This window comes from Suncus etruscus, chromosome 4 (genome assembly GCF_024139225.1).
Source record: "Suncus etruscus isolate mSunEtr1 chromosome 4, mSunEtr1.pri.cur, whole genome shotgun sequence".
Lineage (NCBI taxonomy): Eukaryota > Metazoa > Chordata > Mammalia > Eulipotyphla > Soricidae > Suncus > Suncus etruscus.
This window is the reverse complement of record NC_064851.1, coordinates 15145763-15171684: the sequence shown is the minus strand read 5'-3', so window position 1 is coordinate 15171684 and position 25922 is coordinate 15145763. Positions and strand designations below refer to the sequence as shown.

Sequence of the window (25922 nt, the reverse complement as noted above, 5' to 3'; positions counted from 1 at the left end):
ATTTCTCTTCTGAGTTCTACCTCTCCTGGTCCATGGTAAGACCAAATCCTATGCAGTGGTGGCATTTCTTTTAAGTTCTTTCTTGAAGCTACAAAGATAGTAGAGTGGACAAAGTGCTTGCCTTCTACACGACCAACCTGGGTTCCATCACCAGCACCATATTTGGTCCCTTGAGCCCCACCATTACTGATTCCTGAGGTCAGAGCCAGAAGTAACCCTTGATGATTGGTGAGTGTGGGAAGAAGGAGCGGGAGGAGAAAAGGATGGAGGAGAAAGAAGAGGAGTAGAAACTGAGAGATGGAGAACAGAGCAGGCTGGGTACAGAGAGACAATCAGGTCCATGCTTCCGCTTCTGAGAGGTGACACAAATGAGAGACGGACTGGCCTGGGGGAAGGCCTAGTGGGGTGGGGGAGAACTGGTAAGGAGCTGGCCAGTCTCTCGGGTCAAATGTTTGAATCAGAGCTGAGTGGCTCTGAGAAGCTCTCTGCCAGCTCTTGTGAAGTCCAGACCAGCTGATGGGCATCTTGGGACCTGTGTTTTGGGGCAAGGGAGCCATCTGGGATGAATCACTGGTCTCTGCAGAATAGGTCAGTGAGTGAAAGGTGGAAGGGAGGGACCACAGGACTGGCAGTACTAGGGCACAGGTGGTGTTTTGAGGCACAGGATGCCAGAGAATGAACACAACAAAAATGGAAGTGGAGTTAGTAGAGAGACTGGGTAGGAGAAACAGAAACTCCAGTGCACAGTTGGTAGCTGAGGCCACACTGAGTGGCACATGGTAGAGAAAATGTGAGATGCAAAAGGCACCTACACACACACACACACAGAGACACACACACACACATACACCAGCTATGTGCATAGAAGTCCAGGAACCATAGCTGAGGCCAGAGTGGCACATGGTAGAGAAAATGTGAGATGCAAAAGGCACCTACACACACACACACACACACACACACACACACACACACACATCCCAGCTATGTGCATAGAAGTCCAGGAACCATCCCAAACATTGCTAGGACTCAGGAACTCTCACTCCACAGCAGATACAGGGTGTGGGTAGGGACAGTGTCCAGTCCATGGGGCCTTTTTCATCCTGTGTCTGCCCTGGTGCTGGCAGCTCAGATGCTTTTCCTCAGATGCCCTCAAATGATGGAATAAATGTCTCGAGGTAGACAAAGGCTCCCCATCCTCGTGTTATGGAGAGGAAGTGGGGGCCTAGCATTCCCAGAACAGGGAGGAACACAGAAGGCGCCCCCTCTGGCCCACCCTTCTGTCCACTGCCTGGCCCTCACCACCTGGACTCACAAAACCAACAGTCCACATCATGCTAAGCTTGGAGGGGGTCCAAGGTCATTCAGCTTAAGGTCCATGTACATTGTGTGTGTGTGTGTGTGTGTGTGTGTGTGTGTGTGTGTTTTGCTAGGAATAGAACCCAGGGCCTCACACACACAAGCAAGTGCTTGCTCCCACCATTAAGTCCCACCCCCAACACCCGGGTCCTTCTGCCTTGTACAGAGAGAAGGGTGACTGTTCTCTCCTGCTAAGACATGCTCCAAGAGGTGCTAACAGTGGTCTCACATATCCAGGGATCCACACAGCCCCTCAAGAGGAAGTGTTCTGTGGATACCCCACCCTAGCCTGCCAACCGTGGCCCTGCTCAAATCCTTCATCAAAGAGGACCCCAGAGCACCAGTCCCCACACAGAACCAGCCGCCAGAACTCTTTTTTCAATGGTTTTATTTCAAAACCCTAGGGTGAGCTCCCCTCCCTCCCTGGCCCCTTCTACTTCCTGCCCGCCCTGGGACATGACAATGTCTCACTCATGCGCTCTCACTCACACACACACACACACACACACACACACACACACACACACACACACATGGCTGTGAGCAGCACACGGATCATGGCGCTGTGCCCACACCAGCATGAAAAAATATACATTATATATACTACCCCGGGGGGCCGCCCACTCCACCCCACCAAGGTTTCAGGAGGGGAAGGACAGAGGGACAGCCAGGAATGGGGGAAGGAACAGGGATCCCCAGAGTGAAGGGGAAAGAAGGGCACAGGGGTACCATGAGAAGTAGGGAAGGCCCAGTTTGTGGGGGGGGGGGGGGCAGGGAGAGGCATGGAGAAGACTCCATGGATGGAGGGAAGCCAGAGTTGGGGGTTCCTTCAATACCACTCTGGATCCCTCCTGCCATTGCTACTGACCCCCTAATACAGTGGGTACATGGCTAGTGAAAGGGGGAGACAGAGACAAGAGCACGAAGGGAGAGGCCAAAATCTAACCCATGCCCTCAGGCCGGGGTAGCGGGAGCAGAGCCCTGGCCTGAGACAGGGACACTTGGCACTGGTTTGGTGCCAGGGAACCCCTGGGATTTGCGGTTGACCAGATGATTCATCCCCAAAAGCTTCCCACTTCCGCTTGCTCTTGCCCCCAACTTCCTGGTCTCTCTTTTGGGGTGCCCCTCGCTCCCTCTGTTCAGGAAGGGTTGGGGTCTTAGTAGCGGTGAGGGGGTGTCTCAATGATGCGCCTCTCATCACTGCTGGGGGAGTCGGCTGCATCCGAGTCGCTGCTGTCTTCGTCATCCTGCTGGGCCCCTGCAGCTCTGGGCCCGCAGGTCTGCCGACCCTGGTAGGACTGGAGGTGATGGTGGGGTGTGTGTGTCAGGAAGGGCTCTGCAGTCCACATGCCCCCCCAAGAGCTCTCCTGGGGGGGCACTTTTCCTTCCCAGTCCCCACCCCCACAACAGCACTTTACATCTCCCAAGGCCCAAACCTTCCACCTTCCTGACCAGCCCTTCCCAGGCAGTTCTATCTAGAACCTTCCACCAGGCCTTGATCTGCCTCCATGTCTTCCCACAGCCACCTTCCCAGGGGGCCACACACCTCCATGGGGTTGACGATAATGGTGAGAGCAGAGTCATCCCAGAAGAGGTCGGGGTCCTTGGGGTCGCTTGCAGCCCCCGGGGGCCCGGCACTGCCTGCCACACGGCGGTGAAGAGAGTGAATTCGCACCAGGCCCAACACGACCATCAGTGCCAGGAAGCCCACGCACACCACGATGATGAGGGTTGCTGCGCTGGGGACCACTGCAGGAGAAGGGGAGATGAGTGCTGAGGGCTGGGAAGGAAGGGGGGCTCGAGGGAGAGGCAAGAGGAGTTCCCAAAGGAAGAGGGAAGAGGAGACCACTGAACTAGGCCCCGGTGCCCCTGTGGATGCTAGAAGAGAATCAAAACCTCAGGATTGCCCAGAGGAGAGAAGGCCCAAGGGGGAAGCCAGCTGCAGCTGGAAAAGGAGCCCCAGTCCTGAACTCTCAGCAGATGAAACTTCAGCATTTCAGCCTGGGCCTCCTCAGGCACCCTGCACCTAGGATGGAGAAAGGGAGGTGCCCTGCCAGTGGATTTCAAGTGTGTGTGGGGGCACTCATATGGAGTTTTAAGCTTTTCTTTTCTTTTCTTTTCTTTTTTTTTTTTTGGTTTTTGGACCACACCCAGCGGTGCTCAGGGGTTACTCCTGGCTGTCTGCTCAGAAATAGCTCCTGGCAGGCACGGGGGACCATATGGGACACCGGGATTCGAACCAACCACCTTGGGTCCTGGATTGGCTGCTTGCAAGGCAAATGCCGCTGTGCTATCTCTCCAGGCCCTTAAGCTTTTCTTAAAGGGAGGTGGAGGACTAGCACTTTAAGGAGGGTGTTTGCCTTGCAGGGGTTCACCTGGGTCCACCCCTGGCACCACATGTGATTCCTTCCAGCTCTGCCAGCTGTGATCCCTGAGCATTGATGAGTGTGACCCAAGCTCCCCTTTCCCACTGCATCCCTACCCCTGCAAAGAAAAGAAAAGAAACACAGCAACAGAAACTTGGCATATAGGAAGCCTTCATTGTTCTGCTTTGTTTTGTTCTGTTTCATGTTGTTAGTTTGGGACCCACACACAGAGATGCTCCAGGGCTATTCCTGGCTCCGGATGTCTCTTGCCAGAACTCGGGGGACCCTATACTAGAACCAGGGTCAACTGTGTGCAAGGCAAGTGTCTTACCCGCCTCTCCTGGCTCTCAGGCCCAGAACCCCTGGTTCTGATCCTCAGCACACTCCAAAGAATGTAGTAAAAAAACAGGCTGGCTGCCAGGAGAAGGCGCTATGCCCACAGTGGGCTGTGGGGAGACAAGATTCCCCCCCCCAAAATCACTTACCCCAGGGATGGAGCCTGTTTCCACTCAGGGACCTCCTTCTCGGGAGGACAGAGCCCTCTTCATCGGGAGTGGCAAAGGGCTATCTGGCCTCTTCTGGACTTTCCTCTCTACCACTTTCTCCTCCTGAGGCTCAGCTACCTCCACCAGGGCCCCTACGGGTGCCATCACACTCCTGCTGCTCGGCACCTTCACTTTGATGCCCATGTTGAGGGGTGCATGCACCCTGAAGGGAAAGGAGACATAGAAGGGCGCATGCACCCGGACGTGGACCTTGGAGCTGATGGCAGCCACGCAGACATGAGCGCACAAGTACAGGCCCAGGAAGATGGTGTGGGCACTCAGCTGGACGAAGGTGGCCACGCTTGGTGCTCTTGCCAGGCCCCTGCCAGCCCGCACCCCGGCCTCAAACAGCAGCCTGGCGGCCTGTTCACACAGCTGCAGCACTGGGACGAGCCGGAGCACATCCAGCAGGGCCCAATAGAGGTCTGTGTGAGCCAGCACACAGTTCCTGGCCAGCTGAGTGGAGCTGGCCGCGCCCTGCAAGAGGCCATAAAAGCCATAGACGCTCCCGTGCTGTGCCACCGAGCGTGCAGCCCTGCTCAGCTGCCTCAAGAAGGCCAAGAACACCCGGAGGGGCAGGAGCAGGCAAAACAGCAGAGCCCACAGCCCCAGGGCCAGGACGTGGAGGCAGAAAGCCCCGAGGCGCAGCCACAAGCCCAGGACCCTCCCAGGCAGCTGGGTCACTGCACCCCACATGGGTGCACCCCAGTCCGTGTGCCTGTGTGAGCTGAGCGGGTGTTAGTGGGTGTCTCTGTGCATGCGTGTATGTCTCTGTCTCGGTCTGTCTCTGTCTTGATCTATCTCTGTCTCTCTGTGTCTCTGTCTCGCTATCTCTGTCTGCCTGTCTCTGTCTCCCTATCTGTCTTTCTTGTCCCTCTGTCTCTGTCTTTCTGTCTTAATCTATCTCTGTCTTGATCTATCTCTGCCTCTCTCTGTCCCTCTGTCTCTGTCTCTCTGTCTCGGTCTGTCTCTGTCTTGATCTATCTCTGTCTCTGTCTTTCTCTGTCCCTCTGTCTATTTCTCTCTGTCTTTCTCTGCCTCTGTCTCTCTGTCTCTCTCTGTTTCTCTGTCTCTGTCTCTTACTGTCTCTCTCTGTCTCTCCCCTCCCGGCACATACGTCAGCTTCCAGCCCCCATCCAGGCCTCCCAGTTGCAAACTGACCCCTAGCCCTCAAACTCACATGTCAGAGCAGAGCAGGGAGAACCGCAGCCAAGGCGCACCCCCAAAGCATGACCCGCTGCTTCGTACCCCAACTCCCCAGCTCCCCGCGCATGCATGCACACTGCCACACAACCAGGTGTGGAGCAAATGTCCAGTCGGAGCAAGCATCCCTGGGCCACGCACCTCCCTGGGCCGCCCTCATGGCTCTCTCCCAAGTGGGCCCCACGGTGACCTTACCCGTAACCCACTTGAGCTCCGAGTGGCTGTTTCTCAACAGCCTGGGGCCAGATGGAGGAGGTGGGCAGGCAGAAACAAAGCGCCCTTTCTACCCGGCTGCAGGAAATAGTCCCTTTGCCGTTGTCACGCCAAATGGTAAGATCCAGAAAGCCAGGAGTCCCTTCCAACTCCCCAACAGAGGGACCCTGGGGTTCACAAAGCCCAGGAGGAATGGGATCCCCCCCCCTTTGGAGTAGATGCTCTTGTCTAGGGGAACATGTCGATGAGCAACCAAAATTTCCTCACGTGCTCTGGGGTCAGACTCAGAATAAGGGACATCAGCTAAGACCAAACGCCAGCAAAAGTGTTGTTTGTGTGTGTCTTGACAAAAGAAGTGGCTCATTGGCTTTCAGGAAACCAGGAGGCTGTCCAACTGGGCAAGAATTTTAAATTAGCTATAGATATAGGAGCTGGAGCAATAGTACAGCAGGGAAGACACTTGCCTTGTATGGAGCCAACCCCGGTTCGATCCCTGGCATCCCAACTAGAATAATACCTAAATGCAAAGCTAGGAGCAACCTCCGAATACTGCCTGGATGTGGTCCCCAACACCCCCCCAAAGATAGCTACAGATAGAAATCCAGGTCATCCAAAGATATTCATCTGGTCTTGTGACATTGGCTCTAAGTCATTAACTCTGCCCTTGATGGACCTCGAGGGCCAACAGGAAGGAGTGTTTAAGCCAAGTGGCAAACCTGTGCTTTCTTGGGATTATGAGGTCAAAGTTGCCCATGCTGTCCTTATCAGGAGCCTCCAGAGAAACTTCTTTGTGTTCTCTGGAAATACCAGGACCTCTTCTTATAGACTTTCCTAAGGACTCAGGTACTTTGGCTATGTGGGAGTTCAGAGTAGAAACCCCAGCCCAGCCCTCTCACCTCTTGAGAGAACTTTCTAGGAACTGATCTGAGCCCCTATCACGGGTCATCTTCACTTATCTCAGCTCTTGCTTTCCGCTGCCAACATTCTTGTCCCTTCTCTCTCTGTTCTAAAATCCGCCCTGACAGCTCCAGTAGAAAATGAAGAACAAAGGTGAATGCCACTTTTGACTCCAAGCTGGCATTGCCTGAGAATCTCTGAAACCCAAGCACAGCGGGTAGGGCATTTGCCTTGCACACGACCAACCCAGGTCCCTGGTATCCTTCTCTGATCACTGCCAGGAGTACTTTCTGAGTGCAGAGCAAGGAGTAACCCCTTGAGCGTCACCAGGTGTGGCCCCAAAACAAAACCAAAAAAAAAAAAAATCTCTGAATTCTGGCCTGGCTCCCTTCTCAAGTATGACATCCCTGTGTCATGTTTCCAGAGAGTATAATTCCAGGCTCTGTACCCTTTCAGGGATCCCTAAGGTGAAAGTCTAAAGGGGTTCACAGCTTGGGACTGCTAGAAAAATAGCATCTTATTCTCCCAGAATATTACAAACCCCACAACAGACCACTCCTAAATTTCAACAGCTCTTTGCCCTCTCTCTTGAGGCTATGCAAAAATTTCTACTGTCTGCCTAGATACCAGCATAAACTCAGCGAAGAATTCCCAATAATCCCAGTGAGGACTGAACTCCCTTTTCTGATACCCAGAGGAATGAGAAATGAACCCCATTTCTCTGGAAGGTGCACTAGCTCCTCCTGCTTCTAAAACTAAGATCTAAGCCCTCTTAGATCTATGGGACCAGTTGGTGAATGGGGCACTAAAGGGAGTCCAGAGTTGTCAGTCATTGATGTCCTGCCCCCTCCCCCTGAGCTTGTAGCAGGGCAAAATAGGGGGAAGCACAAGCCAGGTACTCTCCCTTGGAGGAAGGCTGGGGCTTCATCTCAGGGAGGTGAAGCAAGGGGACACACTTGAGGCACCCCCAGGCAGATGGGGGTGTGACTGGAGAGATGAACACAGCCTGCCAAACTGCTCAGTGTAGGGCCATGTAGGAAGGCAGCTTCAGAATAGACTAACTGAAGACTCAGCAACCCCCCACAACAATGCTGAACCCCACAGGTGCCCCAGACAGGAGTGAGGGGGCTGGTCTCCCAGGAAAGAGCTGGAGAAAGAGCTGAGGAACTTTCATACCGGCGCCCAGCATCCATGGAACAGCCACAAAGACCTGAGCTATAGAGGAAAACACCAAGGCACTGTGGTCAACAGTCTTAAGTCCCTCCTAGGCCCGATTTCCCTTGCTGCGTGTTGGTTCACAGCGAATCATGCCAAGCACTCTTCTTTTCTGGTTTGTACTGGAGGAGGGAGCCACTCCTGGTAGTGCTCAGGGGCTATTCCTGGCTCTGTGCTCATGGACCACTCCTGGCAATGCTCAAAGGAATCACATACAGTGCTAGAGTTTGAACCTGGATTGAGTATATGCAAGGCAAGTGCCATGCCTGCAATACTACCTCTTGCATTTTTTTTTCTCGGTGTTTTGTTTTGTTCCTTTCTGGGTCACACCTGGCAATGCTCAGGGTTTACTCCTAGCTCTGCACTCAGGAATGACTCCCAACACTGCTCTTATGGGATGCTGAGGACTGAATTCGGTTTGGCCCTGTGTAAGGCAAAATCCTCACCTGTTAAACTATCACTCTGGCCCCCTCTCTACATCTTCAAAGCCCTCTGCAGTTGCTCTCTCGAGAGATCCAGGCAGAGGTGAGCTGGTACCGGGGAAAAGGGAACACAGACAAGAACACTTGGCCTGTGTACGAGGAGAAACAGACTGGAACCCAGGGGGCGTTTGGGGGGAGCTGTCTCTGTGATTATAATCTAACATGCCATCATAAAGGCTTAAGACTCTGGGATCCTGCTGCCTAGATTTGAATCCTGGATTTGAAAATAGGCTCCCCTGGGCTGGAGCGATAGCACAGTGGTAGGGGTGGCCAACCCAGGATAGATTCAAGTTCGATTCATGGCATGCTATATGGTCCCCCGAGCCTGCCAGAGCAATTTCTGAGTGAATTCAGAGCCAGGAGTAACCTCTAAGAGCTGCTGGGTATAGCCCAAAAATCAAAAAAAGAAAGAAAAGAAAAGAAACTACTTTCTTAGCTGTGTGATCTTGGAGGAAGTATTTGACCTCTCTGGGCCTCTATTTCCTTGCTGTTTGAAGGGATCATTCTAGTATCTGGCACTGAGCTTTGTTTGCAGTGACTGTGTAGAAAGGACTGTGGCTCATTTCAGGTTAGGACATAAACTTCTGGAAGCATTCTTGTCATTCCTATGAGGATTGCCTGTACCACATCTTGTGACGTTTCCCAAGAGGTGCCACTCTATCCCTCAGAGAGTGGGAGAGGGGAGGAGGGACCCTGGGACGTGCAGTATAGAATGACATATACTGAATATCATAATAGGTTGAAAGGGTAACCCTCAAACATTAAGTCACAAAAACTAACATCAACCCAAGCTTAGTAAACAAAAACCTTACAAGGAAAACGCAGAGCTAACGCTGACGGAAGTGAATACTGAACTAGGCTGACGGAAGTGAATACTGAACTAGGTCAAAGCAAGGCATGGCCTAGGGCTAGAGCGATAGTACAGCAGAGGGGGCCTAGCCTTGCATGCAATCAATCCTAGGTTTGACCCCCGACATCCCACACAATACCATGACACCACCAGGAGTAATTCCTAAGTACAGAGCCAAGAGGAACAACCCCTGAGCATCGTCTAAAGCAAACCCAAAAAAACAAGGGATATCCAACAAGTAATAAAATAAGAGCATGTGGGGGCCAGAAAGAGAGTACAATAGGTAGGGCGCTTGCCTTGTACACAACCAACCCAGGTTCAATCCCCAGCACCCCAGCAAATACAGCAAATCCTGCAAATCTCTCTTCTTTTCTGGTTTGTACTCAGGGAGGGTTTTCTGGTTTGTGCTGAGCACCTCCGGAGCGATCTCTGAGCACAGAGCCAGGTGTATGCCCTGAGCACTGCCGGATGTGACCCAAACAAACAAACAAAAACATTTTCCAACTGGTAGAAGACCAGAGCCAGGACACAATGGCTCTGAAGGGGAGTTGGAGGAGACACAGAAACTCACACAACTACACAGAGCTGAGTCTGCCCAGAGCATCCTTCTTTTTTTGTTTGTTTGTTTTTGTTTTGTTTTGTTTTGTTTTGGGGGTCACACCTGGCAGTGCTCAGGGGTTCCTCCTGGCTCTACGCTCAGAAATTGCTCCTGGCAGGCCCAGGGAAACACATGGGATGCCGGGATTCGAACCACTGTTCTTCTGCATGCAAGGCAAATGCTTTACCTCCATGCTATCTCTATGGCCCCCAGAGCATCCTTCTTACTTCTAGATCTGTTTTAGGAGTACTGGGACATGGGTGCTTCATAGTATCTGTTGTGTATGTAAATATTTTAGGGGATTAGTATGTTACTGACCCTAATCTGATTGGTGATTGTGCCCTACCCTAGGTGTGACCTGGCATTCTGTCCCCACCCTAGGGTAGTACCTGATTCTGCTTCCACCATTGGTTGGTATCTGATCCCACCATTGGGTGGTACATGATTCTGGGGGATAAAAACAAGGGTCTGTGGAAGGCGGGAGGCTTTTGCTGGAACTGAGGCTGAGTCTTTGGACTTCAGTCTTATCCACTGAATAAAGCTAATATTTCCCAATCCTGACTGTCTGCGAGCTGTTTACCCACCGTTTCACCTGAGAACCGTTGGCTAGACAGGGTGGCAGACACATGCTCCGAGCTGGAAGAGAAAGGCCTCATCTTCCATCCCTCCATCAGTCAACCTTTTCAAGGGCTGACTTGCAACCGTATCTACTGTGGAGACGCCTGGGTGCCAGGCCCATTGGCTATTGTTGGGTAAGTGTGGCAGAAATAGTAGGGAGGCACAAACTCACACACTCAGAGACTTACACTTGTCCACTCACATATGGTGACTTGGCGGCTCCTTCACCAGGGGAAAAGGAACGATTCAGGGAACAAAGGGACTGGAACACAGGGTCAAAGAAGTCGATACGGGGAGCAGAGCACCCCAGGGGTGGGGGCAGAGACAAACCCGGTGACCCTCTGTCCTCTGCCCGGCAGACCCACTTACTGGAATTGCGGTGGGAGCTGGCCAGGCTGTGTCCGGCCATCTCCGGGGTGGCTGGTGGCCACGGTGCAGGAATTGCTGGGAGTTGAGGACATCTGGTGGTGGGGTGAGCGACGCGGTTCACGCTGTGCAGGACATTGACCTGGGCAGAAAGAGGGTCACAAGTTCTAAACCCCCTACTGCAGACCCCCTTCTCCACTGCCCTGGGGGTGTCCAGCACAAGCACAAGAGTACCTCCACGATGAATTCGTTGCTGGAGTAACGTCCATTCATTTCCGAGCAGGAGAGCCGGAACTTGCGGGCATAGAGGGCAGCCCCGGGCCGCAGCCTGTACCGCACCAGCCGTAGGATCTCCTCATACACGGTGATGCTCTCCACCCCTGTGGCACGAGGATGGGGGACACTTGGGTTCAGGGGAGAAGATCCAGTCTGGACCCTCTCCCAGCCCAACCCCGTGAGAAGGCAGGAGGCCCAGATCTGAGCTGAAATTGCCTCCCTCCTTCACCCATCTTGAGCCAAGAGGGACTGAGTGGGGAGGACAGGAGCATTCTTAGGAGGCTCTGGGAGGGCCCTGATCTTGCCCATCTTCTCCCATAGAGATGGGTCCTGCAGAAGAAAACACTTTCTTTTCTCCCTTTCTTCTTTGGTTTTGGTTTTGGGTTTTTTCGGGCCTCACCCAGCAGTGCTCAGGGATTACTCCTTGCTCTGTGCTCAAAAATTGCTCCTGGCAGGCTCAGGGGACCATATGGGATGCTGGGGATAGAACCCAGGTCTGTTCTGTTTCTGCCTGGTGCAAGGCAAGTGCCCTGCCACTGGTGCTATAACTCTCCTCTCTCTTTCTCTCTTCTCTCCCTCCCTCCCTCCTCTCTCCCTCTCCCTCCCTCCCTCCTCTCTCTCTTGGGGGGACCATATGGGACACCCGGGGATCAAACTGTGGTCCTTCCTTGGCTAGCGCTTGCACGGCAGACATCTTACCTCTAGCGCAAACTCGCCTGCCCAATGCTTCCTCCCATCTCTGTACTTAGGGATCACTCCTGGCAGGCTCAAAGAACCATAAGGGATGCTGGGGATCGAACTTGGGTCAGCCACATATGAAGCAATGAGTCCTATCCCTGTGCTACTTTGACCCCACAAGCAGAACTTTCTTAGCACCCACTAGATCATTTCTTCTCCTCAGCAAGGGGACTTAACTCTGCTGAGCATAGGGAGGTGGAAGAGGGAGAAGAAGGAAGGGACGGGAGTGGGTAAGGAGGGGGGGAAAGGGAGAGAGGGAGGCCCAAAGCTCTTCTGCAAGGAAACATGGACAAGGTCGCGGAACACGGTGCATTTCCCGGAATGACCGCAAGAGGGCGCGCGGCCCGCTGACCCGCGATGGTGAGATAGGCCGAGGTGTTGGTGAGTTCCAGGCCTCGCTGCTGCCAGGAGGAGGCCTCTAGGAGCAAACTCTCCCACTCGGGGTCCAGGTCGTCCCCACCAGCGAGATCTCACAGCCGTCCAGGTTGTGCACGATCTCGTCCGACATGCGCGTGTCTGTCACTGGGCAGGGGAGAAGGAAAGACCTGGTTCAGCTGGCTGCACCCCCATTGTTCCTGGCCCTCCAGGATCAACCCCAGAGAGCCATCAGGGGGTCCACTGGTCTCTGATGTCCTGGATTGCATGGCCTTGGGGGGCTTCAAAACAAAAGGAAATGAGCCCCCCCCCCGCACCCACCTTTCTCCACTCCCCACCTCTCTCACCTGTGCCCTGCCAACTCTCATCCTTTTTGGCTTCCACCTGATGAGAAATGGAGCAAGTGACCTGAAGATCTGGGAACAGGGGGACCCCCTCGTTGGCCTCAAAGTCCACAGCAGGGCGGGCAAAATGTGCTGTGCCACTCAGCAGGATCTGGGGGGCGTCTGGCTGGAGGACTACCACGTAGCCTCCACCTCGGGGATGGACACACACGACTCTTCACTGAAGCACCTAAAGGAGGAACAGGAGACAGCTAGTCACCCCAACATTCTCTCTCTCACACATACACCCCCAGATTCCACTTCATCGCCCTGAGCCTCTACCTGGACACTAAAGCACATTTCTCTCCCCCGCCCCAAGTCCAGGCAGGATGTAAGGGGAAGAGGGGCCATCTCCCATTATTAGCCCCCAGTAAGTAGAAAATCCGAGGGGAGTCCCCTTTTCTGGGAGAATGACACTGCTGGAAAAGGTCAGAGGTGGAAGGTCAAATTGCAGTGAGGGGCCTGGGAGATCATACAGTGAGGAGGAGGACACTTGCTTTACACATGATTAATCCAGATTCAATGCCCTGGTACCACATATGGTCCCCTGAGCACTGCCAGGAGTGATTTTCAAGTGCAGAGCTGGGAGTAAACTCAGAGCACCACCAGGTGTGGGGAAAGAAAGAAAGAAAGAAAGAGAAAGAAAGAAAGAAAGAAAGAAAGAAAAGAAAGAAAAAGAAGAAAAAGAAAGAAAGAAAGAAAGAAAGAAAGAAAAAGAAAGAAAGAAAGAAAGAAAGAAAGAAAAGAAAAGAAAGAAAGAAAGAAAGAAAGAAAGAAGAGAGAGAGAGAGAGAGAGAGAGAGAGAGAAGGAAGGAAGGAAGGAAGGAAGGAAGGAAGGAAGGAAGGAAGGAAGGAAGGAAGAAAAGAAAGGAAGAAAAGAAAGAAAGAAAGAAAGAAAGAAGAAAGAAAGAAAAGAGAGAAAGAAAGAAAAGAAAGAAAAAGAGAAAGGAAAACAGAAAAGGAAAAGAAGAGAAAAGAAAAGAAGAACCAATGATCACGTATCAAAGAAAAAAAAAGAGGAAAGGAATGAAAAAATTCAATGATCACAAATTAATGCCCAGCCTGAGTGAGGTTAGGGGCATGCATCAAACAGTATTTCCAAACAGTGCATATTCAAACGTAGATATACATCAGAACTTCTGTTTCTTTTCACTCTGTTCCATCAACTATCCTGAGTATGTGTGCTGAGAAAAAAAAAAATCAGCAGCATAAGTTTTGTGAGCTGGTGTTGATAGGTGGGAACCTTGCTGAGCGGCCCTGGCTCTATATCTCACACATATTCTTCCAGGTTAGAGATGTGCACTGGCAGGGGACTTCATCAGAGCCTCCTGACCCTGCTGTTAGCGCCCCAGAAACCCCACTGATCTTGGTGCCAGAGTCATCTCTCACCGAGAACTCAGACCACTCTGAGCACAGCTATCCTAAGTGCCACCTCTGGCACCATCCTCCATCCAGCTGTGACAACCAAACTAACTGTTTGTGTATGAAATGTTTTGCCCTGTGTTTTTGTTTTTGTTTTTTTGGTTTTGGGTTTTGGGGCCACACCCAGTGACGCTCAGGGATTACTCCTGGCTCTGCACTCAGAAATCACTCCTGGCTTGGGGGACCATATGGGATGCCGGGGAATCAAACCACAGTCAGTCCTAGGTTAGCCGCGTGCAAGGTAAATGCCCTACTGCTGCATCATTGCTCCAGCCCCTGCCCTGTGTTATTTTTTTTTTACTGGATCAAGTCCTTTTACCTATGAGAAGAGTCGAAGAAATATTAAGCCATAAGAAACTGCTGATGACTCCAGACAAATGCCATCTAAGGATATTGCCCTCAGAAACACAAATTGGCAACAATTCCAACACACATTGAAGCATGTTCAAAGTTGATGGTTCCAAGGGAAGAATTAGAGTAGAAAGTCCATGCTTGACATCAAAAGTGACTTCAACAGATTCAGACCGAGAGGAAATGAACAGGGAAGTCTTTATCTCCAAATCAAAACCTAGATTATAGGACACCTCCTGAGCGTCTGAGAGGTCACGCTCTTGCAGATTTCAACACAGAAAAAATCCATCATAGAAATACTTATCTACAAAAATGTAATGCCACAAAAAGTGGCTGAAATGAAGAGAAAGTTTCATTGTCCAGTAAAATCTAAGTCACTGGAAAGAGGTGTTTTCAGTATTAAGCGTTATCAGCTTTACAAAATTGCAGTTTTGCCGGCAAACATAATTTTGAGCTCTTTGCCTAAATTTCTCTTTCTTTGTTTTTGTTGTTGTCGTTGGGTTTTGAGAGCCACAAGCAGTGCTCAGAGCACCCAGCAGTGCTCAGGGGTTACTCCCTGCAATCCACACTCAGAAATCATTCCTGGCTCAGGAGGGGAAGGGTCCATATGGGATGCCAGGAATGGGACCTGGCACACCTCAGAAATCATTCCTGGTGCAAAGGACCATATAGGATGCCAGGGATTGAACCTGGGTTGGCTACTTGCAAGGAAAAACCACCCTACCCCACTGTGCTATCATTCTGGCCTCTGCTTACATTTCTATCTTCTCAACTATGCCCCAGAATGTCTGAAACCAGAAGAAACCATAGTTGTTAGTATAACAGCTAAAGCACTAGTAGGCATTCCCAGAGTCCCCTGCGTAAGTCCCAGAAATATCTATTGTGTTATTTGATTTAATATCATAGAGCTGGAATTGGGGGAAGAAACTAGGCCAAGAGATAGTACAAGGATTAAGGCACTTGCTTGGTAAGACACTTGCTTCGATGGCATCATATTGATGATCACATCATCAAATGGTTTCCATTCAGAGATGTCCCCTAGAACTTAAGAAACAGGAATATTCCCTGTGGTGGGGGTAGGGCCCCAGTCTCCCACCAAAAACAAGCCAAAAAAAAAAAAAAGTGAAAGCTCCCCTCTCCCTAGTGCTTTAGCCACTTAAGAAACCACCTTAGCCACTCAAGAACTCAGGTTCTGCCTGAGCCAAGCCCAAGATGCTCTTTCCACCAAATCACAGCCACCCTCTGGCACCCTGATTTTGCAGCACCGAAATTTCTTGATTCAGAAACACCTCCAGCGAGCCCATAGTCTTTATGAGGGGACTAGATCATGTGGGAGTTGCAAGCGGGGTTCAGGTACTTGTGCTAATTGAAAAGGTCTTCCTGGGAGGATTGTAAGTGGTGGTGTGACAAAAATATGTGCAACATGACACCTGTGAGCCAGAAGGAGTCAGGCTGACCATGACAACATGGCAGGTCCATAAAGGCTCTTGCCTGCTCCACAACTTGGTAAGATCCAAGTGTCTCAGGAGACTCCCCTAGAAACACAGGCTCTGGTAGACATTCTCAGTAAGAAGGCAGCCAGCCCAAAGTGGGGGGACCCAACACAACCCAGAAGAACTGCCTTCCTACCCCAAAAAGCAATGATCTGGAGAGATCAGACCCACATACAAACTTCTGTCCTATGATTTAAAAGATATTCCTTCAAGGGGGCAGGAGAAGGAGAGCACAATGGTAGGACATTTGCCTTAGACGCAGAAGGATGGTGGTTTCAAATCCCGGCATCCCCATATGGTCCCCCAAGCCTGCCAGAGCAATTTCTGAGCATAGAGCCAGGAATAACCCCTGAGCGCTGCCAGATGTGACACAAAACAAACAAACAATATATATACTACATATATATATTCCTTCAAAAGATGTATGCACACCATTTTTCACTGCTGCAACAGGATACTAGCTAAGAGTGGCAACCTAGGTGTCTTGGTGACAGGTGGCAGATGAATGGATTATGAAGGATATGGTAATAAATATAACACAATAACTTGGCTGCTGTGATGAATGATAAAAAATCAAGCAGTTTGCTGCAACCTGGTTGGAAACAGGAAGATAGCATGTGGAGTGAAGTAAGCCAGAAGAAAAACAAAGGATGAGCACCATATATCTGTGGTATGGTAAAATAATTGGATGAGGAAATGTGATGTCCCTAGAAGGGAGATGCCTAGATCACCCTTAACCCCAAAGCCTAAGGAGGGAGAAAGGCAGAGGAGGAAAAAGGAATCAAGGCAGAACAAAGAAGAGGAAGAAAGGAAAGGAATGAGGGAACAGGGAGTGGGGGTCTTCAGTTATATTGGGATGGTGGGAAGAGTGGTGTAAACCCAAAGCACAGACTCAATAGCACTGAAAACACGGGATCTAAGCTGCAACCTTCAAGCTTTTGTAATGAGTCTGTCAGGGTGGGCTGGCAGGGGGTAGGGGACTTTGGGGGTGGGGGGATGATAGAAAATGGAAGTACCACCAGTGACGTGACCTTGACAATGGTGATGGAACTGGTGTTGAAATATTATATGCCTAAACTCAACTATAATGACTTTGTAAACCATGGTTCTTTACATTAGAAAAAAATTGGTTAAAGAAAAGTGAGAACCAGAAAGATAGCTTAAGTAGGTAGAGAACTGCCCTTGCAGGCAGCCCACCCATGTCCAATCCCCAGCATCCCATATGGTCCCCCCAAGCTTGCTAGAAGTGATTTCTTTTTTTTGGGGGGGGAGGGGTTAGGGTCACACCCAACAGCGCTCAGGGTTACTCCTGGCTCTATGCTCAGAAATCGCTCCTGGCAGGCTCCGGGGACCATTTGGGATGCCGGGATTTGAACCACCGTCCTTCTGCATCTAAGGCAAATGCCTTACCGCTGTGCATATCTCTTCGGCTCCTAGAAGTGATTTCTGAGCACAGATCCAGGAGTAACCCCTGAGCACCTTTGCCCAAAAGCAAAAAAGAAAAATATCTTCTGTCCTCTGAGAGGGGCCAAAGGACAAAGCTGTGAGAGTTCAGAGAGGAGACTGCTGGGCTAGGATGGGGAGAGGGTCCCCTCTCATATGGGAGAATAAAGTAATTTGGAAGAACAACTGAGCCTTGGAAGGAGATGGGAATGTATGGACCAGAAAGCTGTCTGCCCTAGAGTGGACATATTTCCACCTTATGTCCCAGGAGAAGGGACATAACGCAGGAAAGGCAGGCAGGGGACTGAGGGTTGTGGCTTTTGTGGGGCAATACAGTTCTGCATACACAGTGAGTATGAGGAAGCCATGGACAGCACAGTCATTGGGATGAGCATGAAAATTCAGACTAGTATCACTCACCTCGCTTCAGAGAATACTACTAAAACATCAATGCGTTAGGAGATTACACCAGTCACAAGGTAGACACCATCGATGGGCATCTGGGGCTAGGGCTCAGGACAGGAAAGTCAGGATAGAATAAAGGGAAGTGCTGACTATACACTCAGCCAAGTTGGGTTTCAGTCCCTGGCACTTGCGTAGGGTGGCCCAAGCCCCATCAGGAGTGATCCCCTGAACACAGAGTCAGGAATAAGCTCTGTACACCACCAGGTGTGGGGCCCAGACAAAAACAAAATGGAAGATCTGAGGCTAGAGTAGTAGCAATAGAAATGGGAAGAGGAAAACGATGCTATATAGTGTCATAGAGGGCAGGATGCAGGCAGCTGGGCTTCTGATGGGGTGCAGAGGATAAAGAAAGGGAGCAGAGTTGACTCAGAGGTTTCAAGCCTGCGTGAGTGCAGACAGAAAGCCCATTACAGAAATGGAGGGTGCAGTGGGGAGAAGTGGTGTATTTTCATTTTCTACCATATGGTCTTAGGTGCTGGCAGAACCTCTGGATAGAAGTTAGAGCTAGCCGAAAAGTATCAAAGGACTCTGGGGAGGTCAAAGCTAAGAAAAATAGAGGAACCAACTGTCCGATAATTAATGCCATGAGCCAAATGACGTATCTAAGAATGAGATCAAAAATAAAAAGCAAAACTGTGGGCCATCCACAGATTGTTCAGGAGTGAAAGCAACTTGCCTATTCAACTGACCCAGTTCAATCTTCGGTATAACATAGGTCCCCCTCCCTGAGTACTGTCAGGAGTGGCCCCTGAGTTCAGAGCCTAGAATAACCCCTGAGCACCACTGGGTATGGCCCCAAAACCAAAGCACATTCCAGGAGCCTGTACTGATTCTGAGAGTTTCAGAAATCTGTTGTATATGAACAGAGGCCAACTTGTGGATTCTGGGGGTTAGAGACCCAGGAAGGGCAGGGACAAGAATGTATATCTGAGAAAGGGAGATGATTTTTTCTCTCTGCACAAACACACATGTATATTTTCTACAACCTCAGGGGTGCTCCAAGCACATTGATTCCCTACAGATGGAGAATAAGCACTCTAACTTTCCTATGCTCCTAGAGAAAACACAAGATCTCTTTTCTGGGGGCCAGAGAGATAGTAAAATGGGTAGGTCCCTTTTCTTACATGCAGCCAACCATGACTCAGTCCTGGGCATCCCAAATCGTCCCCTGAGTACTGCCAGGAGTGATTCCTGAATGCAGAGCTAGGAATAAACTCTGAGCACCGCTGGGTGTGGCCCGAAAACAAAGCAACAACCAACTACAAAAACTCTTTCCTCTAGAAGGTCCAACATCATATTTGTGTGTGTGTGTGTGTGTGTGTGTGTCTTTGGGTCACACCTGGCGCCGCTCAGGGGTTCCTCCTGGCTCTATGCTCAGAAATCGCTCTTGGCAGGCTCGGGGAAACCATATGGGATGCCAGGATTCGAACCACCGACCTTCTGCATGCAAGGCAAACGCCTTACCTCCATGCTATCTCTCCAGCCCCCCAACATCATATTTCTTTTTTCTTTCTTTCTTTTTTTTTTTTTTGTTTTGGGCCACACCCGGCGGTGCTCAGGGGTTACTCCTGGCTATCTGCTCAGAAATAGCTCCTGGGGCCCGGAGAGATAGCACAGCGGTGTTTGCCTTGCAAGCAGCCAATCCAGGACCAAAGGTGGTTGGTTCGAATCCCAGTGTTCCATATGGTCCCCCCACCGTGCCTGCCAGGAGCTATTTCTGAGCAGACAGCCAGGAGTAACCCTGAGCACCGCCGAGTGTGGCCCAAAAACCAAAAAAAAAAAAAAAAAAAAAAAAAAAAAAAAAAAAAAAGAAACAGCTCCTGGCAGGCACGGGGGACTATATGGGACACCGGGATTCGAACCAACCACCTTAGGTCCTGGATTGGCTGCTTGCAAGGCTAACACCGCTGTGCTCTCTCTCCGGGCCCCCAACATCATATTTCTAAAGGACCACTGCAAGGAGGAATTCTGATCAGCCATCCACAATGTGGGTTCCCACATCTCCCACTGCTGAGATCTTAGGGAGATGCAAAGACCCAACATGGTGCTGAGCTAACTCTTCCAAACTATGCAACCGTCTAGCAATTAGATTTGGGATGAGGATGGGATGCACAAGCCGCTGCAAGTTTACATGATTGCATCTAGCCTTGACCTTCCTTGCCACCCTCCTGGCCACGTCGGGGAACAGCAGCCCAATTCCAGTATTCATGGCCTATCCTTCCAAAGCCTTGGTCACCAGGCCCACTTCTTTGTGGGGGTTCAGACCCTCTCTTCTCTAAACGTACTCTTCCTAAAACAGGGACAAGTCAGGGAAGTTTCTCTTCCTAGGGTTTTTGGAAAAAAGAGGACAGAGTAAGAGAAAAGGAAATACTTCCTTTTGGAAATCCTCTCTGGTGGTACACAATCTTCCCACTAGATGGCCGTATCTCTACACTGACCCAGAAACTGTCCCAGGGAGTAAAAATGCCTTCGAAGGAATCGCCAACATTTGCAAAGCAGACATTTGATCTGGAGCCCGGATGACATCATTTAGTTTCCTATGATAATTTCTATGATTTAGCTTCTATTGTTCTCTACAGATTTACTGCCCTTGCTCAGTGCTAAAAAAAAAAAAAAAAAAAAAAAAACTAGTAATCAACTGTGTCCATAACTATTATGCCTCCATTACATTCCAGTTAACCTGTTGTATTTAAACCCCCAATTTTACTTAAACCTCCAAGTAATGGCAACTTAAAAGAAAAACTCAAAGAACTCATTTAGAATTCAAGGGTCAGCCAACTTCTTTTCTGAGACATGTCAGATGAATTTCATCTTTTGAGACCATGTCATCTGTCTTCCAAATACCTAATCCTGCCACCACCGTGGAATAAAAAACTATCACCATATGCCAATAAACAGGTATGGCTGCATTTTAATAAAAACCTTATTTATAAAAGCAGGGCAGCAAGTTAGCAACCATCTGGAGAGTTCTTTGAATTCACACTAAAATCGTAGAATGAGAGCAGAGAGATAGTAAGGTGGGTAAAAGCTCTTTCCTTGTACACAGCTGACCTGGGTTTGAACTCCAGCACCCCATATGGTACACCTGAGCACCACCAGGAGTAATTCTTGAGTGCAGAGCCAAAAGTAATCTCTAAGTTACACTCGGTGTGGCCCCAAAAGCCAAAAAATAAATTAATAAATAAAATAAAATAAATAGGGCCGGAACAATACTGCAAGCGGTAAGGCATCTGTCTTGCCCTCACTAGCCTAGGATGAATCCTCGATTCAATCCCTCAGCATCCCATGTGGTCCTCCAAGCAAGGAGCGATTTCTGAGCGCACAGCCAGGAGTAACCTCTGAGCGTCACCGGGTGTGGCCCCAAAACCAAAAAAAATAAATAAATAAATAATAAATAAATAAATAAATAAATAAATAAATAAATAAATAAATAAAAATAGGTAGAAGAACAAGTTCTTTGCCAAGGTCACCCAGGCAATTAGCACTGAGTCAAAATTAATGTCAGATCTGCTGACACTGGCACAGAGAAGATTAAAACCCCCAGGCTGGGTCAGAGAGATAGTATAGTAGATCAGGGCATTTACTTTGCAATGCATCCAACTCCATTTCCTCAGCATTGCAGATGGTCCCCAGGAATCACTTCTGAGCACTAGAGCCAGAAATAGTACCCTGAGCACTGCCAGAGGTATCCCCAAAACAAAAATAATAAATAAAAATGAAAAATAAGACAAAACCCTGGGGCTAGAAAGATAGTACAGTGGGCAGGGGCACTTGCCTTGCACACACACACACACACACACACACACACACACGCACACACACACACACACACACACACACACACACGCACACACACACACACACACACAACACACACACAACACACACACACGACGCGCACCCACTCAAGTTCAATGCCCAGTATCCCATATGGTCCCCTAAGCATTCCTGAGTGCAGAGCAGGGAGTAATCCTAGAGCATCACCAGGCATGGCCCAATAACCAAAAAATAAAATAAATAAATAAATAAATAAATAAATAAATAAATAAGACAAATCCCTAAATCCTGGAAGTAAAACTACGTAGAGTGAGGACTGAAGCTGTAGTTGAGAAATGTGAGTCCAGACTATTCCAGGTACATGACTGTGTCAGTGGGACAGGCCAGGTGGCACCTTCTCGGGTCCAAGTCTACCGTCACCATGAGGGACGTGTGTCCAGCCAGGAGAACCTCATCATCTCCTCTGCCTGGCTCTGCTCCGTGATTTGCCTACCTCCCCCCTACACACACACACACACACACACACACACACACACACACACACGTATACACACATTCATGCACAGGCACGCTTGCACACATACACTCACTTGACGGCAGTGGTGAGGCGCAGCGGCCTGACGCCAGGCGTGGCAAAGCGCAGAGTGTTCATGTAAGCCACATGCTGCAGGGCATGGTTGAAGGTCTGCACATCGTCCCCCCTCCAAGGTGAGCAGGGATTGCGAGGGGTTCACGTGGACCTGGGCCCCAGACACAGGACACGACTGAGAGCAGGATCAGGGAGGCAGGAGAGGGAAGGAGCAAGAATCGTGGGGGGCGAGTGGGGAGCATGCCCATGGGGGAGGACACAGGGCTGGAGGAAAGGGGCCAATACCTTCATGCCTTTGCCCAGGCTCTCGAAATCCCTATAGTCCAGCCCCTCCCGACATGCATAGAGACACTCGATGACCTCGCGGCTCTCCAGACGGCCGGGAGCGCACGCTGAACCCAGCCAGGTAGCCGTGGAAGTAATGGTGGACCGGCAAGGGGTCTCCTAGGGTAGGAACACAGGAGCAAACGGAAGGTGAGAGAGGAGGATCGGGGAGAAGGGCTGAGAGGAAGGGAAGAGAGAGGAAGAAGGGCAGTTGCCTTGGGAGAAGGAAAATGAGAACTGGAAGAAGAAAGGAAGGAAGAGAGAGAGTGATGGAAGAGAGACTCCCAACCCCAGGAAGCTCAGGAGTCAAGGAAATTAGAAATGCGTCCACTTCCGCTTCTGGGAGAGGTAAGGGAGGAAATTAGGGGGCCAAAGGAAGTGGCGAAACACAGGAGGAAGATGGAGCAAGGATCTTTAGGGCATGCGAGGAACATTGGACAGACAAGTGCTCCTTCACAGATGCCCAGATGTGGTCTGTTCTGTGGGCTACTTCTAGCTTCCAGCGTTCTAGAACACGGAAAGCCAGCTAGAGTATCCTTTGGCCACACTCTGCTGACAGTGGGGGGGCCCAGAATGCAGTCCATGAGGTTTTGTCTCCTCCAAGGAAACTGCTCCATGGCAGCTCTTGGAGCTTGGAGGCCCTAGGAGATGTTCTCGAGATAGGTCTTAGGCCTCACGTAGAAAGCATCAATCGTCTCGCTGGTCTTCCACACACAGTAACCTTGTGAGCTGTCTGTAGTGTTGTCTCCGCCCTTCTCCTTCTCTTTGCTCTTCTCATCTGGAGGAAAGAAAGGGCAGCAGTGAGCTCAGGTTTGTGGGGGACAGACTGATAGAAGAAAATATCTCCCCTACTCTGCCCCCAGAAAAAACCGCAACTGGCCTTCAGCTGAGTGAGTCCCACATTGTCCATTGAGATAGGCAAGTCATATCATTGAGTCAGGCCGCCTACATCAGCCAACATACAAATAACTGGCTGAAGAAACAGCATAGGAGATGATCAACACACACACACACACAACACACACACCACACACTGGAACAACACTGGGGCCAGACCACCAATAGTATAGTGAGTAGTAAGTCATTTGTTTTGCATGCAGCAGACACAGGTTTAACTCCCAGCATCACATATGAAGTGATTTCTGAGTGTAGAGCCACGAGTAAGCCCTGAGCACTGATGGATGTGGCCACACACACACACACACACACACACACACACACACACACACACACGGAAATTTTAAGCCAGGGCTTAAAAGGTAAAAGATTGATGGAAGGCCGGAGTGGTGGTGCAGCTGCAGGGTGTTTGCCTTGCATGCGACTGACCTAGGACAGACTACTGTCTGATCCCCCCAGCATTCCATATGGTCCCCGAGCCAGAAGCAATATCTGACCCCAGAGCCAGGAGTAACCCCTGAGCATTACCAGGTGTGGCCCAAAAACAAAAACAAAAACAGATTGATGGAGAGTTTCTGGTCTCCAAGAGGGGAACTGGCTATGAAAATCAGTGTCAGTGCCCACTGGTGCTCAGGACACAGTTCTAAGTTCTAGCAAGGACCCAAGCAGAAATGCCTTTGAGTCAGTCAGAGGCCCTGGGCAGCTGAGTGAATGAGAGAGCTAGCAGGCCAAAGTCTGTCTCTGGAGATGCTCAAGACTCAGGCTGCCTTTCCCCAGATCTTCCCTTCCTGGAGCCTCTGGCTGGCAGTATCTTCCCTGAGAAGTACAGGCCTTACCATCCAGCAGGCCCCAATCATGAGGGCGGCCTCCTTTCGAGGTGGATGGATGAGTCCATTGTCATGGATGAGGGGCAGGGTCGAAGGAGAATCCCGTCCGTGTACAGCGTGACCGTGGGAAACTCGAGATTCCAAGCGTAGTGGTGCCACTCGTCATCACAGACCTGCAGAAGAAGCACAGGAAGCCTTCCCTTATGCCTTCTGCAGGGACCAGGCCCAAGGTAAGACCCATTTCTTGGCAGACAGGAGATGAGCTGAAGGAAAATAGGGCTGATGTGTGAATTGCTTCCTATCTGGCTTAAGGAGTAGCAAAACAATGAATGATGAACCTCCCTAAAGAATATGACAAGGGGCCGAAGTGAAAACACAGCGGTAAGGCATTTGCCTTGCACACGGCCAACCCAAGATGGACCCAGGTTCAATCCCTGGCATCTCATATGGTCCCCCTGAGACTGCCAGGAATGATTTCTGAGCACAGAGCCAGGAGTAACACCTGAGTGCTGCTCGGTGTGGTTCAAAAACTAAAAAAAAAAAAAAATAAAGGACATTACATTATCTTGCAAATCTTCAAAAATATTCCCATTTTCCAAGAAATTCTTCTGCATATACATGCCTGTAATGCACATGGATGTATGTGGATGTATGTTCGCATTCATGGATGTGTGGCATCTCAGCAAGCCACAGAACCAACATGCTGTTCTCTGAGTTTCTTCTGGGGTCAGTCAGGATGGGGCCATAGGATATCAACAGAATGAGGGACAGAATTATCTACCCCCCAAAATTTCAAATGTCAGAGTTTTTGTTTGTTGTTTGTTTCTATGTGTTTTTTGGTTTGTTTTTGAAGCCACTTCTGGTGCTGCTATGGGCTTACTTCTGGCTCTGTGCTCAGGGATCACTCCTAGAAGTGCATGGTCAGGGGACTTTTTGTGATGTCGGGGATCAAACCTGGGTAGGCCACTTGCAAGGCAAACACCCTCTTTGCTGTACTGTTGCTCCAGCCCTAAGTGAGTTTTTGGAAGCTTCACTGGATCCACTTCCTAAAAGTTGTTTATTCATTTCTGTGGGTTACTCCTAACAGGAATAACAGGGTTATTCTTGATAAAATCCAAATCTACAAATCTAACCCATAAATTTCCTTTGAATTCTGGGCCCCCTGACCTGAAAGGCTCATAGGAAGCTTAAGTTTAAGAAGTGCGGTCCCACCTCAGGGACTTCAAATTTTTCTCCAGAGCACTGTGATAAAAGTGAACTTCTCAATAAAGAGAGTCACGTGAATTTTTGTTTTGTTTTGCTTTTTGGGTCACACCCGGCAGTTCTCAAGGGTTACTCTTGGCTCCACTCTCAGAAATCACTCCTGGCAGGTTTGGGGGACCATGTGGGATGACAGGATTCAAACCACCGACCTTCTGCAAGCAAGGCAAATGCTTTACTTCCATGCTATCTCTCCAGCCCCCTTCACATGAATTTTTTTGGTCTCCCAGTCTACATAAAAGTGACATTTACCCGCTGTTTGTGCATTGGCTTAATAGTAAGGAGACGTTGTAAAAAGGCTTCATGGGTCAGTTTTGTCATACAAGTATCACAGGAGTAGAACTACACATATCTTGTGAATATACCTGCTCCCTTTCTCAGCTCTGGATAGCCAAGTGGAACATTGTTTCCAGTGGGACCATTTCAACAGACCCATTGTTGTATATGTCATCTATCATTGACCAAACTTCATTAAGCAGCCCTGATTATCTACTAAAATCTAGTAAGTGTGTAAGAATTCTGTCTAAAAAAAACAACGCATGAGCCTTCCTTGAGGATAGTCCTATTGGAGGCTGGAGCGATAGGACAACCCA

General features: G+C 50.0%; 1 protein-coding gene across 1 annotated transcript in view; it reads right to left on the bottom strand.

Moving 5' to 3' along the window:
- Positions 1-1727: 1727 nt before the first annotated feature.
- CLSTN3 (calsyntenin 3) overlaps positions 1728-25922 on the bottom strand; it is a 34146-nt gene continuing 9951 nt past the window's right edge. The window contains 17 exon segments of the mRNA XM_049771969.1: positions 1728-2654; positions 2903-3105; positions 10713-10760; positions 10763-10808; positions 10810-10851; positions 10944-11089; positions 12076-12183; positions 12186-12245; positions 12446-12631; positions 12634-12671; positions 22023-22132; positions 22134-22172; positions 22307-22402; positions 22404-22465; positions 23067-23115; positions 24070-24150; positions 24153-24242. Of these exon segments, the coding sequence (XP_049627926.1) occupies positions 2514-2654; positions 2903-3105; positions 10713-10760; positions 10763-10808; positions 10810-10851; positions 10944-11089; positions 12076-12183; positions 12186-12245; positions 12446-12631; positions 12634-12671; positions 22023-22132; positions 22134-22172; positions 22307-22402; positions 22404-22465; positions 23067-23115; positions 24070-24150; positions 24153-24242 (1545 nt within the window). The 3' untranslated portion in view covers positions 1728-2513.